At 42.9% G+C, this 13142-nt stretch overlaps 1 protein-coding gene across 1 annotated transcript; it reads right to left on the bottom strand.

Moving 5' to 3' along the window:
• Window positions 1-2745: 2745 nt before the first annotated feature.
• Window positions 2746-12623, bottom strand: NAA20 (N-alpha-acetyltransferase 20, NatB catalytic subunit). The gene is made up of 6 exons (XM_083518230.1): window positions 12490-12623; window positions 11741-11765; window positions 9857-9947; window positions 6247-6382; window positions 3680-3825; window positions 2746-3226 (listed from the first exon to the last, which is right to left on the bottom strand). Exons 1-6 carry the CDS (start codon window positions 12540-12542, stop codon window positions 3141-3143), a joined length of 537 nt encoding a protein of 178 aa, XP_083374356.1. The 5' UTR covers window positions 12543-12623; the 3' UTR covers window positions 2746-3140.
• Window positions 12624-13142: the final 519 nt, after the last annotated feature.

Below are 13142 nucleotides of genomic sequence, written 5' to 3'. Positions count from 1 at the left end.
TGAAACTGTTCTTAACCTAAGGTACCAATTTAGCTAATGGGGCCTCCCACTGCTGTTGCATGATTTCTGTTCTCATCCTGAAGCAAAGTTCTTAACCCGAGGTACTATTTCTGGGTTAGTGGAATCTGTAACCTGAAGGGTCTGTAACCCGAGGTACCACTGTATTTGACCCAGCAATACATTGTGAACAGCATTCAGAATTTCAGGGGGTGGTATAATTGTGAGCAGTTTGAGAAGTCAGCCTCGGCACCTCCCCTTAACCATGGTGTTGATGCTTTAAGAGAGCCCTGCCTGCCTGCCTGCCCCTTCCTTCTCCTAGTTGCTCCTCCTGCTAGGAAGGACAGCCGAGCGCTGCCAGCCCAGCATTGCCAGCCCAGGTACAGCGATCAAGGATGTGTTGCTGGGAAGCAAAGAGCACTATCAACCCAAGTGGTACGATCCTTCATAGAATCATAGAGTTGGAAGAGACCACAAGGGCCATCAAGTCCAACCCTGCCAAGCAGGAAACACCATCAGAGCACTCCTGACATATGGCTGTCAAGCCTTCCTTCCTTCTCCTGGTCGTTCTTTCCACTCCCTAGCCCAGGTGCCTTGGTTGTGCATGCTGCTGGAAAGGACCACCCAGAGCTTTAAGAAAGAGCATGGAGATGATGCAACAAAAAGCCTCCCTCCCTCCACAGCCCAGCCACCCCTCCTTATTTCACACATCATGCTATACTGGTATATCATGATGGGTAGCTAATGAGATGGTGTTGAAAACCTGATATTGCCTAGCCTTAATTGCTACTGCAAAGTGAGATGACTGCAACTTATTTTTACTGATTTCCTGTTTCTTCAATCTGGTTGCATACATGGTCCATTCCATGAGCACTGATGTAGACCATTTAAGCACTCCTACAGGCTGTGAAATCTTTATAGCCTATTATCAAATGGCTTACGAAATACAACATTTTGGAAGTTTGTTTTGAAGTATGCATGGCTTCCAAGTGAGAAATGGGCTTCCAGGAGACCCTTGATAGTGCTTGTTTCATTGAGTTCTGGGGATACTGTTCATTTTGATTAGCCACCCACTGTATCTAGTTCTCTTCTATGTAATGGCAGATTTATTCTTACATCTGTGTATTGTGTGCACTGGGTACCAAAATGAGGATCAATATAGAAAACAACAAAACTTATGCCAAAGCTATTTCTTACTCATTACAGAGTTGTTTTTCTTGACTGGGATTGCCTGAGTACAAAATTCTATTAAAACAAGGCTAAGGAGTGCTGATTATAGCCACTTTACTTGCATGTTACTATTACTATGGCTAGAGAAGCAGCCTACCTACAAACCAGAGGCCCTGATAATAAGAACCCTATCTGAGTAAGGTGACATATTAGCACCACTCTACTTACTACTTTGCGAAGCAGCCACTGGCAAGAATAATAGTCTGAATAACTCAAACAGCATTCATACTAGCAAAACTTACCGTATTTTTCGCTCTATAAGACACACTTTTTCCCTCCTAAAAGGTACGGGGAAATGTGTGTGCGTCTTATGGAGCGAATGCAAGCTGCGCAGCTATCCCAAAAGCCAGAACAGCAAGAGGGATCGTTGTGTAGCACTCCCTCTTGCTGTTCTAGCTTCTGGCTTAGCTCCTCAGTCCCTTCCCCAACCTCCCGGAAAAGCCCCCAAGAGCTACGTGGGGTGTGTGTGCGGCTCTTGGGGAAAAGCCTGCAAATGCCGCACACACGCTCCACGCAGCTTGTGAAAGGGAGCGCTGAGCAGAGCCTGGCTCTGCTCAGCACTCCCTTTAAAGAATATTTTTTTCTTGCATTCCCCCTCTAAAAAATAGGTCCGTCTTATGGTCAGGTGCGTCTTATGGAGCGAAAAATATGGTAACTTTTCATGATGCTTTTTAATTCATTAAAGGGCAAACTGCCTATCAATAACAGATTAAATAAACTTTCGGCTTATGCAAGGGTTGCGGGGGGAGGGGAGAGCATCCACGTATAGATGCATAAAGACAGGAATCCCTGGAACTGAACCCCCCTCCCCCGCTCAGCAAGGTGGAAGGCTGCTCCCTAGAGCCATCATACTGCCTTCCCAAAGTAAGCCCGCAATTGCAGCTGTGCATTGGAGGGAGGAATAAATACCGTATTTTTCGCCCTATAGGACACTTTTTCCCCTCCAAAAATGAAGGGGAAATGTGTGTGCGTCCTATGGGGCGAATGCAGGCTTTCGCTGAAGCCTGGAAAGCGAGAGGGGTTGGTGCGCACCGACCCCTCTCGCTCTCCAGGCTTCAGGAAGCTATCCGCTAGCTGTGGGAGACACAGCTCTCCCACGGCTAGCGGAGAGCTTGCCGGCACCCAGAAGCTTGGAGCCGCTGAGCTCAGCACGCCCCAAGCTTCGGGCTTCGCGCAGCGCTCCGCTAGCCATGGGAGAACTGTGCGACTTCGCGCCGGTCTCCCAAGGCTTGCGGATTGCTGCCTGTTCTGGGGGCTGGGGTTGGGGGAAGATCGGGCTTCCCCCGCCCCAGCCCCGCACCTGGGGGGGAAATAATTTTTTTTTTCAAAAAAACTAGGTGCGTCCTATCGGCCGGTGCGCCCTATGGGGCGAAAAATACGGTAAATTTAGAGTGAGTTTTCTTTGTTCTCCACTTATTTATTTTCCCCCACCCCACAAAAAGCTGTGGTTGCATAAGTGAAAGAAGTGTAAAATGTGAGTTGCCTGTATTTACCAAAGTGAATCAAGTACAAGAGGAATTCATTTCAAATCCGTTGATTTTATTTCCCCCCAATATATACTTTAAGGCTCCAATGTTCAAAGCATGAATGAGTGACACCAATGAGCTCCAGGCTCCTAAAATTTTTAATCTACTAGATTTTTAGAAAGAGTTCTGTACAGCCAAGGATTTAATGATTTTTGTAAAAAAGATTAAACCCTAAGTGGCCAATAGTGCAGCTGCAAACCTATGTGGGGTTTGGGGGCATCAGCCCAGTAGCCTAAAAATGAAGCTTTTCCTTCGTGTCTGCACACATTTTCCTTGTTGCTCTCGGGTTTCCAAGTACATTCATAATTAAACACCATTTTCCATAGATGGTCCAAAATGCTTTCAAAGATGTTATTTTCAACACGTCTAAATATCCACAGCTTAAGCTTATTCTATGTCTTCTGGTCTGACAGGATGGGGTAATGGTATAATTGATTTCTTCTCTGTATCTCTGGACAGAGCTTTCCTCATATCTGTGGAAAATGATTAATAACATATTTACAACATAATACACTTCAAGTGGCCGTCTATTTCAGTGGGAGAAGACGGAATACTTCTTTTTGGTCAGTTGTGCCCTTACACTGGCTTATCATTCTACTCGAGATCAAGAGTGGGGAACCTCCAGCCCTCAGGTCTCTCTGTCTAAGCTCAACTCCTCAGGCTAGGAGCCCCTCGAGAGCTCTGGCTCACAGCTTCCTCAAGTGATTTTGCCTGGCTGGAATGAGTCCGTGAAGGGTGGAGAGCAGGCTTCTGCATGCCTGGAATACACCCTGCCCCACACAGCTCACAGTCACATCTCCTGTTCCACCCACTTTGGGCAAAAAGCTTTGCTCATCCCAAGCAATTTCACATTTTCATTTTAACGGCATGGGAACTTATTACATCACAAGGACTGTCCAAAGTGTCTCTTTCTGCACAACACTTACCATAAGCATCTTCGTCAGGCTCCCCGTTGCTGGCAGAGTAGTATTCTAGCACTGTTCTGTACACGCTGTAGCCTAGTTGTTTGTACATGTTCACTGCAACCTGATTTGATACTCTTACAAAGAGATCCACAAAAAATCCGCCCTTTCTTCATTAAGAAAAGAAAATGACACAAGAAGACAAAATAACTAACAGAAAACAGCATAGTTTGTAAGAGGCTACATAGGGATCTACATAAAAAAACATAAGAATTAAGCAGTGAACAATGGGGGTGGGTGGGAATTCTGCACTAAACAGGCAAGCTGACAAATAGGCCATGCCTCATGACAAACCATGTTTACATTTAGTTTGTCTGAACTGGCAAACCAGAATAAGGGGCACTTCTGATTTAGTATGATGTTTGTCTTGATAATCTGTTCAGGTTGCTGCTCCAGCCTCCAGAGGCCATTGAGCCTTTGGGTTAGAATACTTTGGAGCAAATGGAAAATGAAACCAAGAAGCAGCTCCCGTTTTGCCTATTTGTCTGGATGTTAAAACAATCAAAAACCAAAGTTTGATTCCATGACTTCGTTTAGCTGTAACAAACTATGGTTTGCCTTTAAATAAATGAGCTTCGGAAACCATCATCCTTGTACTTATTTCATTCTTCTGTCCTGATTTATCAGTTTAGAGTTATGTCTGAATTTGCTTTATGAAACTAGCTTATTTCAATATACCATAATTAAGATGAGCCAAGGAGTTCTGGATTCAGGAATAATGTGGAATTCTACTTATTAGATAATGGAAGAGAAAGGTTCTAACACAGCTACTCTGGAGGAAGAAACAGGAGTCAAGTCTCAACCAGGCTCATTTCTGTAATAACAAACCATAGCTTATAATTGCTTCCAAATGCAGCCAGTGTTGTACCACGATGGGACGCTAGTAAATTGCAATTAAAATACGGAAATAAAATGAAGTCTTGAAAACCTAGGAATATATCAAACTAAATCTTTGTGCATGTGGAACAACTTCCGTGAACATCCCCATCCTCTCCTTGCATAGCCCCACCCCCTGCAAATCTGATCCAGAGGATTTGGGGGAACCCAGAGCAGATTTGGGATGTGGGTGGTGCTGTGGGTTAAACCACAGAGCCTAGGACTTGTCGATCAGAAGGTCAGTGGTTCGAATCCCCACGACAGGGTGAGCTTCCATTGCTCGGTCCCTGCTCCTGCCCACCTAGCAGTTTGAAAGCACGTCAAAGTGCAAGTAGATAAATAGGTACCGCTCCGGCGGGAAGGTAAACGGCGTTTCCGTGCGCTGCTCTGGTTTGCCAGAAGCGGCTTAGTCATGCTGGCCACATGACCCGGAAGCTGTACGCCGGCTCCCTCGGCCAATAAAGCGAGATGAGCGCCGCTAGCCCAGAGTCAGCCATGACTGGACCAAATGGTCAGGGGTCCCTTTACCTTTTCCTTTAGAGCAGATTTGGAGGACTTACTGGTGGAGGAGAGAAGCAGGAAATTCAGTTTGATGCAACACATAGCTTAAAGTAGGGGAAACAGTGCTGATATAGTGACTGCTATATAACAGATGAATTTGAAGGGCAAACACTGGCATCGGAAGCCCTGTGCCAAGGCTCTCCTCCCCCTGTGCTCCCCCAAGTTGGTTTAGGGAGGGACAGGAAAACCCTCCTAGCACAGCACGTGGGGGGAGCAGAGGGGAGACTGTTCCTCTAGCAAGCTTCTATGCTTGTGCAGATGTAACATTTGTAATTGTGTAATGCTGAATATGGCTCCTCTCCCATTTATCCATTTGCTTTAAAAAAAGTTTTTTGTTCTTTTACTGGCTCTTTGCTATGATGCCAAAAATTTCCTGCCCCCCCTCCAAGCACCCCCTTCCCAATCAGTTTGTAAAAATTGGCCACAACCACTTTTGCACAAAAGGGTTAACGTGGCCTATAGGTCAACAAGGCCCTTCACTCCCAAAATGCCTATTTAACCCTATTTAAAAGAATTTCAATAAATAATTGGCGGCTGGGGGAGGAAATAATTCAATAATATATATTTACCCACGACCACAACTCTATTCACTGGCACATATTTCTCGCTAACGGAAGTACCAGGGAAATATCATGCAGCCAATTATATGGGAGATTAAATCCCAGTGTTCAGTGGGGCTTAGCCCAAGTAAGTGTACACAGGATTGCAGCCTCCACCACTTAGGTAGTCAATGTGGTTCCCTCCAGCTGTTGCTGGATGCTCAACTCCCATCAGTCTCAGCCAGCATGACTGCTGGGAAGGGCTGAAGGGAGTTGGCTATTCTAACTTAGATAAAAGCGCCTTTTATTTGACACTGACTAACCTAACCAGTCAGCTGAGCAGCACCCCCAACACTCCTAAAATAAAACTTCCTTATGAAGCACTCCTGACTTTATAAAGCTCTCACTGAGTTGTTTTCTTAGAGTCCCCAAAATAATTCTCCATATAATTATGATGCCTTCAGCTGTTCTCATCAATAAATCTGCAGGAATTCAAACAGATCAATACATCGCTAAGAGAGGAAAATATATGTTTATCATGCAGGCATCCCTCACCTTTCTGATATTTCTTCAAGCAGTTCCATCAACTTAGCAGCCAGACCTAGCCGCCGAAATTCAGGTGCAACGGAGAGTGCAGTAACATGGCCATGCCACTCTTCTCTGGCGACTGAACCTTCAGCTTTCCCCATGACTACAAGGAAAAGTAGGATAAAATGGGTTAGTTTGTTTGGACTAGACCATGGCCATCCCACAGAAACTTAGCTACTGGATTTATGGTGTTTGACATAAAACCAGAAAAAAATGCTTTACTACAGATGCAGGCAATTAAAAAGGACTCAACCTAGAAGTTGAACATCAGAGCTATACAGATTCCAGAATGTCTCACACATACCAAATTAAGCACTGAACAAAAAGTTCAGAGAGTCTCCAATTTCAAGAAAGAAACAGAATGTTTCTAACTCTTATGTCTCCTAAAACCAGCTTTAAAGTGAATGAGCTTTAAAACCCTGAGCAGGGTTTCTAGTGGGTAGAGAGCAGCAGTCTTTCAGGTCAGTACCCTAGCAGACTCTTCTTGCCACCTTCCTATCATTACGAGGAAATACTAAAAATGTATGCAACTCTTTGACTACAGACAACATCAAAGTGAAGTCTGTGATTAGGACTCCAGGGAGAAAGATACTAATAGATGCGGAACTGGGAGAGGTATAAAAATTTGTTGGAACCAAAACTCTCCCATTGGCTTTCACCATTGGAAGTGATGAGTGTGAAAAAGATAAACATGAGGGGGAGGTGGATAACTTATGGAGAATTGATAGTAAGAGAGGGGGGGAAATGAAGACTTATGAAGAGGTGAAAGTATTTGTTTATGATTGGTTGCACTACTGCCAGATTAGTGAAATGTTTAAAAAAGACTGTAAAATGTGTGGATATGAAGGGAAAGAATCAAAATTTCAAATAGAGGTATTGAATAATGAGTATAAAAATTTGTCTAAAATGTATTGAATGTTGTTGGAATGGCATACAAAAGATGAAGAGGTGAAATCAGTAATGGTACATTGGGCTAGAGACTTTGGTCATAATATACAATATGATGATTGGACGAAATTATGGAATGAAAGGTTAAAATTTACGGCGTGTACCGCGTTGAAGGAAAATGTAATGAAAATGGTATATAGATGGTACATAACGCCAGTTAAATTAGCTAAAATGTATAAAACATGTAACAAGTGTTGGAAATGTAAAGAAAAAGAAGGAACTTTCTATCATATGTGGTGGGAATGCAAAAAGGTGAAAGGCTTCTGGGAAACGATATATAAGGAATTGAAAAAGATGTTGAGATATACATTTGTTAGAAAACCAGAAGCCTTCTTACTAGGATTGGTAGGTAATGAAATTAATAGAAAAGATTGTAAACTTTTCCAATACGCTGTAACAGCTGCAAGAATACTTCTGGCGCAAAGATGGAAGCAGGAAGAAATTCCAACTGTGGAAGAATGGAGAATGAAACTGACTGAATATGCAGAACTGGATAAATTGACTGGGAAGGTTCGATATCAGAAAGACCAAAAGTTTATCGAGGACTGGGGGAAATTTACAGATTATATGAAAAGCATATGTGATGCACAGACAACGCTTGTTGGTTTTGAAGAGTCTCTGTGAAAAAATTAAGAAATATTGTAAAAAAGAAAGTAGGAGAAAGGAAGAGGAATGGTTAAAGGCAATAATAAGTTCAGAAATGCGTTAACAATAGAAATTTTAACGAAAGATTGGCAGAGAAACTGAGGGAAGTAAAAAATTGATGAATGTGAGAGTTAATATGAGTTGATTGTATAAAAATGTTTGGAAAATGAATAAAAAATTATTATTAAAAAAAATAGATGCAGAACTGTAGGAGAACAACAAAAGCTATAATTGTAAGTGTATTCACTTCCAAGTAATAATAATAATAATAATAATAATAATAATAATAATAATAATTTTATTTGTATGTCACCCGTCTGACTGGGTTGCCACAGCCACTCTGGGTGGCTCCAAACAGAATATTAAAAACATGATAAAACATCAAACATTAACAACTTCCCTAAACAGGGATGCCTTCAGATATCTTTTAAAAGTCAGTTGCTTATTCCTTGACATCTGATGGGAGGGCTGAAACCCAATTAAAGAAATTCTAATTGATACTCATACTCATACATAGTAATACTCATACTATGTATCAATTAAATTGGGATACATTTGCATATGGTAAAAACTATTACTAAAGCAAGAAGCACATTTTGTGTTTAGAAGATACATATATGGATGTGCTGTAGCCAAATGCACATCAGATGAAGCATTCATTTTGGATGTGTGAGAGAAGGGGAAATACTTTAAGACAGGAGCTGCCAGCCTTTTTGGACCAGGGGGCACATTTCAAATTTTGAGGAAGTACTAGTCACAAAATAGCTGCTATGGGAGGCATGACATATCAGTTAGAGAGAGAACCATCACTGCTGCTTCCAACACACACACACGGACAACTTCAGGCTTACCAAGGAAAGTCACTACATCCTGCTGGTCCAGACTATGAAGATCACAAAATATTGGCTTTTGCCCCATACACACAAGGATGCTGTTGCTAGCTAATAACAGAGAGCATCCCCTTGAACCAGGGAAAATATCCAAGGTGGCCCCACCACACTCTCACACACACATTCATGCACACACTCACTGATCACACATGTATTGCTCATACACTCATACACACACTTCACACACACATACCTCTCTCTCTGCCCAAGTCCATTTCCTTCTCTGACCACACATTAACAGATTTATACATACCTCTCTCCCTCACAGATCACATATGCATACAATCTTCTTCTCTCTCTCTCTCTCTCTCTCTCTCACACACACACATCTTTTCCTCTGCTCCCAAGTGTGTAGCACCATTTCTCTCACAAAGGGGCTTTTGCAAGTTTTTTGGGGGGGAAGGTGCAAGGTGGGAGACGTGTCAGTACGGGTGGTACGGACAAAAAAAGAGCGTGTACCATTTGCCTCATACTGGAGATTATAAAAACTAGAAAGTTACTTTTAAAAAAAGGAAGACTGTGAATCTGGGGGCTATGGTTCACCCTTACAGGATGCCTGCAGGTGATGGGCTGGCAACCCCGACCTTAAGATGTTACTTTCCATATGCGATTTTTATATGCTCATACACTGGTGCCCCGCAAGACGAATGCCTTGCAAGACGGAAAACCCGCTAGACGAAAGGGTTTTCCGTTTTGGAGGTGCTTCACAAAACGAATCTCCTATGGGCTTGCTTCGCAAGACAACAATGCCTTGTGAGTTCCTGCGGGTTCCCCCCCCTTTTTCTAAGCCGCTAAGCCGCTTATCAGCTGATCCGATCAGCAGATAAGCCGCTAAAAGCCGTCAATGGGCTTGCTTTGCAAGACGAAAAAACCGCTAGACGAAGAGAATCACAGAACGGATTCTTTTCGTCTTGCGAGGCACCACTGTACTAAAACTAATATTAACAAAAGGTTCTGCCCAATTAATCAAGGACATCTTCATGGTTGATAAAAAGCCCTTAAAAACTGAGTAAATGTTGCAGTGCTACTGCCAAATAATTAGAAGGTTATTCAAAGATTGGTCACACAGAAACAAGGAAAATTAACCTACTTACTGTAGCCCATCAGTTCTCCGCCAGGAGCTTCTGCAACAATAAAATACTCGGGCCAGTGAGCCAAGTACTGCAAGTAAAATGGAATTCCATACTATGGAGTATTGCACGTTAAGAAAATATCACCTCAGTAAGCAAGTGGGGGGTGAGAATCTGTAGCACGCCGTCTATTGCTGAACTCCAACTCCCATCAGTCCCAGTCAGCATGGTCAAGGGTAAAGGACTATGGAAGTTGTAGTTCTGTAATATCTGGGGGACCCTAAGTTGCTCACCCCTGAAGTAACTGTTTTCCAAACAGTTCTGGTTTTGCACAGTAAAATACTAAAATAATTGTTGACTACTGTCTGTTTCTGAGTAAAAAATAAATAACAACAATACAATTTCTGACAATATATCACAGGTAAACAAAGAATGTAAAATCAGAATAAGAAGAATGTTTATTTGCATCAGCCACCAGCCATAGCAATAAAATAAAATTTAAAAAGTGATTAAAAAAATTAATATGATTAAAAAAATTCCAAAACATTTGTATTGATTATTTAATATTTCTAAGAGCCACCTGCAAAATTTCATATTGGGATCTCAGTGGGATCGCATTAAAAAATTTGTACATCCATGTCTGCCTTACTGGGTTCTATGGGTCTTCTTGGAGTAAGATATAACAGAATAAACAAGACGTCAAGTTATAATATCAGTTCCTTCAGGCATTTATTTAGAAAGTTATTCAATTAAAAGGTATCTGAAAAGCTGGTCAGGCCTTTCTTTTAAAAAATGTGTTCCAAAGCCAAGTGATAGCTTGCTATTGCATGATAGAATTAACGCTTTGAAAGAATTCTTGTTAGTACATATTGTGAACATTACAACAAAATACATGACATCACTTGATATGGAATGACCCATTTTAGAAGGAAAAGCAATTAAGAGTAAGAACTGATAATTCTCTGGTTCGTCTCTCTCCTCAGCTTCAACTATACCACTATTTATCAGCCCGGCTGCATCCACAGCAAAGAAGTGGCTAATTATACTGATTTTCCTTACAGGCTATTGGATGGGTTACTAAGATACATATTATTTGACCACTTGAAATGTACCAGTTCTAAATAAGTATTGATTACTATGACATTTTTTAAATCTTTGAGACATAAGACACTATATAGAAAAAAGGAAATACAGAACCTCTTACATGAAGTGATTTTAGCTTGGACATAATATTGGGGGAGAACACTGGGCTACGAATCAGAAAGTGTCTCGTTCAATTTTGCCATAAGCTGATTTGTATTATAGGGATAACATCACATACATTTACAATATTACTGTATGGATTACAACTAAACATTGTATAAACAGTCAAAGTGATACATTCAAAATATTACTTCTGAGGGTGGGAAGCTGATATTATTAACTTTCAGAAGAAACTGAAAAGCATTCCTGTTTATCCAGGCATTTGATGGTCAAAAGATACTTGATCCAGATATTATTTGCTGTGGGGTTATATGACTGTTTTAAGTGTTTTAAATAAGTTTTGTTTATTTTTAAAAATATGATTGTTTTATTATTTTGGTGTTTGCTGCCCTGGGCCCCTTAGGGAGGGTGAGATGGAAATTTAATAATTAAATAATAAATACAACACACTGCTATTTGGCATCCTTAGTAACTTCCATATTACAAGCTTCTCAAGGCTGCCCCATATATTGCATTTTTATGGACTGTCCATAGAAGAATAAAGAATGAACGCAAACATTTCTGTCATGTAGGTAGATGCCAGGAATAGCTGCAGCTCCCTGATAAAAATATTCAGGGACAAACATGTTTTCTGTAGTATAATGTATGAAGAGGCTCACAGGTACTGCCATTAGCATTCAGAGGTCTTGAGGCTTAAAAGGATACAGTTTCTGTGAGGGGATCCAAGTTGCTGTGGGAAACAAGAACTGATTAAACACCCAAAGTATTACTAGGGAGAAACTTGGAGCCACTTACAACTGGGTATGGGGCAAGCCTTTCAATCTCTTCCATCCCACACACCAATTTGCCTCTTGAACTATTATTAATTTTGTGATCTAGCCTGGGTCTACAACTCAGTTGGTCAGGGAATGAAGTACAACCAAAGAAGAGCAGGAGGCAAGTTCTAACATCCCTTTAATTCCAAGAGATCCTGAAATATTCAGTAGAGGAGAGCTATTTCCTTGTGCCAACTAAATTGCCAAATTTTAAAATAACCCCTGTAGCTGTGCCTTTAACCACAGTTGGGGTCACAGAAATGAGCAGGTGATAATCCTTATCTTTATCTGCAACAAGCTTCATCTGATTTCTGCTCATCAATCTGATCTTTAAAGGTACAAGTAACTGATCAAGACTCGCTGCTGGGCACTTGGCAATCCGAGGCAAAACTCAATTCCCCCTTTTCTCAGGTGGCAGCCCAAAGAGGCTTCTCCGAAGCGGGCCGGCTCGGGTGTTGTGTGGGCGGTAATTTCGTCCCTCCTTCGCTAGCAGGACCCGGGGGGGGGGAGGAAGGCGGGTGGGAAGAGCGCCCTCACGGCCCAGGACAGGCCACGGAGGGGCCTCCAGGCCAGAGACACGCGCCGCCCTCCCGCCGCCCCTCCCCGCCGCCCCTCCGGGCCCCGAGGCCTCCGGCTCACATGTTGTTGAATCGGAAGAGGTCGTTGCAGGTGAAGGCGCGCAGCGAAGTCATCTTCTCGCCCGGCAGCCGAAGACCCGGAACCACTTCTCGCCGGCGCCGGGCCACGCCGACGCCACTTCCGCTCCACCGGTTGCCAGGGCGACCCTTCGAGAAAGAAGCGAAGGCCCAACCGGGGCGGAAGCCACGCCCCCTTGCGTCAGAAGTGTCCACAGAGATAAAAAAAAGGGGGGAAGGAGCGTCGCCCCCCCGCCCCGCCCCCCCTCCCCACAGGGAGGTTTCCTTCCTCTGTTTTTCGAGGTTCTTTTTTCTGTGGGCCACCAGGAGTCTCTGTCGGGGGAAATTGGGGGCGGCATGTTGGATTTTTGCTGCCCTGCATATATGGAAACCTATTTGTGGCCCTCCTCCTTTGAGGATGAGCAACATTCAAAGACCCCCCACAGCCGGCTGGGTTTCCTCTCCGGGAACGGGTAAAAGGCGGATCCAGCTGATTTTAAACGGACCCGCATGAATCCATATGATTTTTTCATTCAAATTAAATAAAACTGCCGTGATACTGTAGACCATGTCTTCGTCTGTAGGCAGTGAAATATACTCAGAACTCAGTACATAACAGGCAGCATCCAAAAAATCACGCACCCACTGTTTCGTGGG

This window comes from Podarcis liolepis, assembly GCF_965112155.1.
Source record: "Podarcis liolepis genome assembly, chromosome: 8".
Taxonomy (NCBI): Eukaryota; Metazoa; Chordata; class Lepidosauria; order Squamata; family Lacertidae; genus Podarcis; species Podarcis liolepis.
The sequence above is the reverse complement of the archived record's forward strand: the minus strand, read 5'-3'. Positions and strand labels throughout refer to the sequence as shown.

What these genes read in the sequence shown, in the direction of transcription:
- NAA20 (XM_083518230.1), bottom strand. Translation starts at nt 12,542, where the DNA reads ATGACTTCGCTGCGCGCCTTCACCTGCAACGACCTCTTCCGATTCAAC. An exon ending in CTCTTCCGATTCAACAACAT is followed by an intron (nt 11,766 to 12,489) that starts GTGAGCCGGAGG and finishes TGTTTCCCACAG; the next exon opens with CAACTTGGATCCCCTCACAG. An exon ending in TGGATCCCCTCACAGAAACT is followed by an intron (nt 9,948 to 11,740) that starts GTATCCTTTTAA and finishes AATACTCCATAG; the next exon opens with TATGGAATTCCATTTTACTT.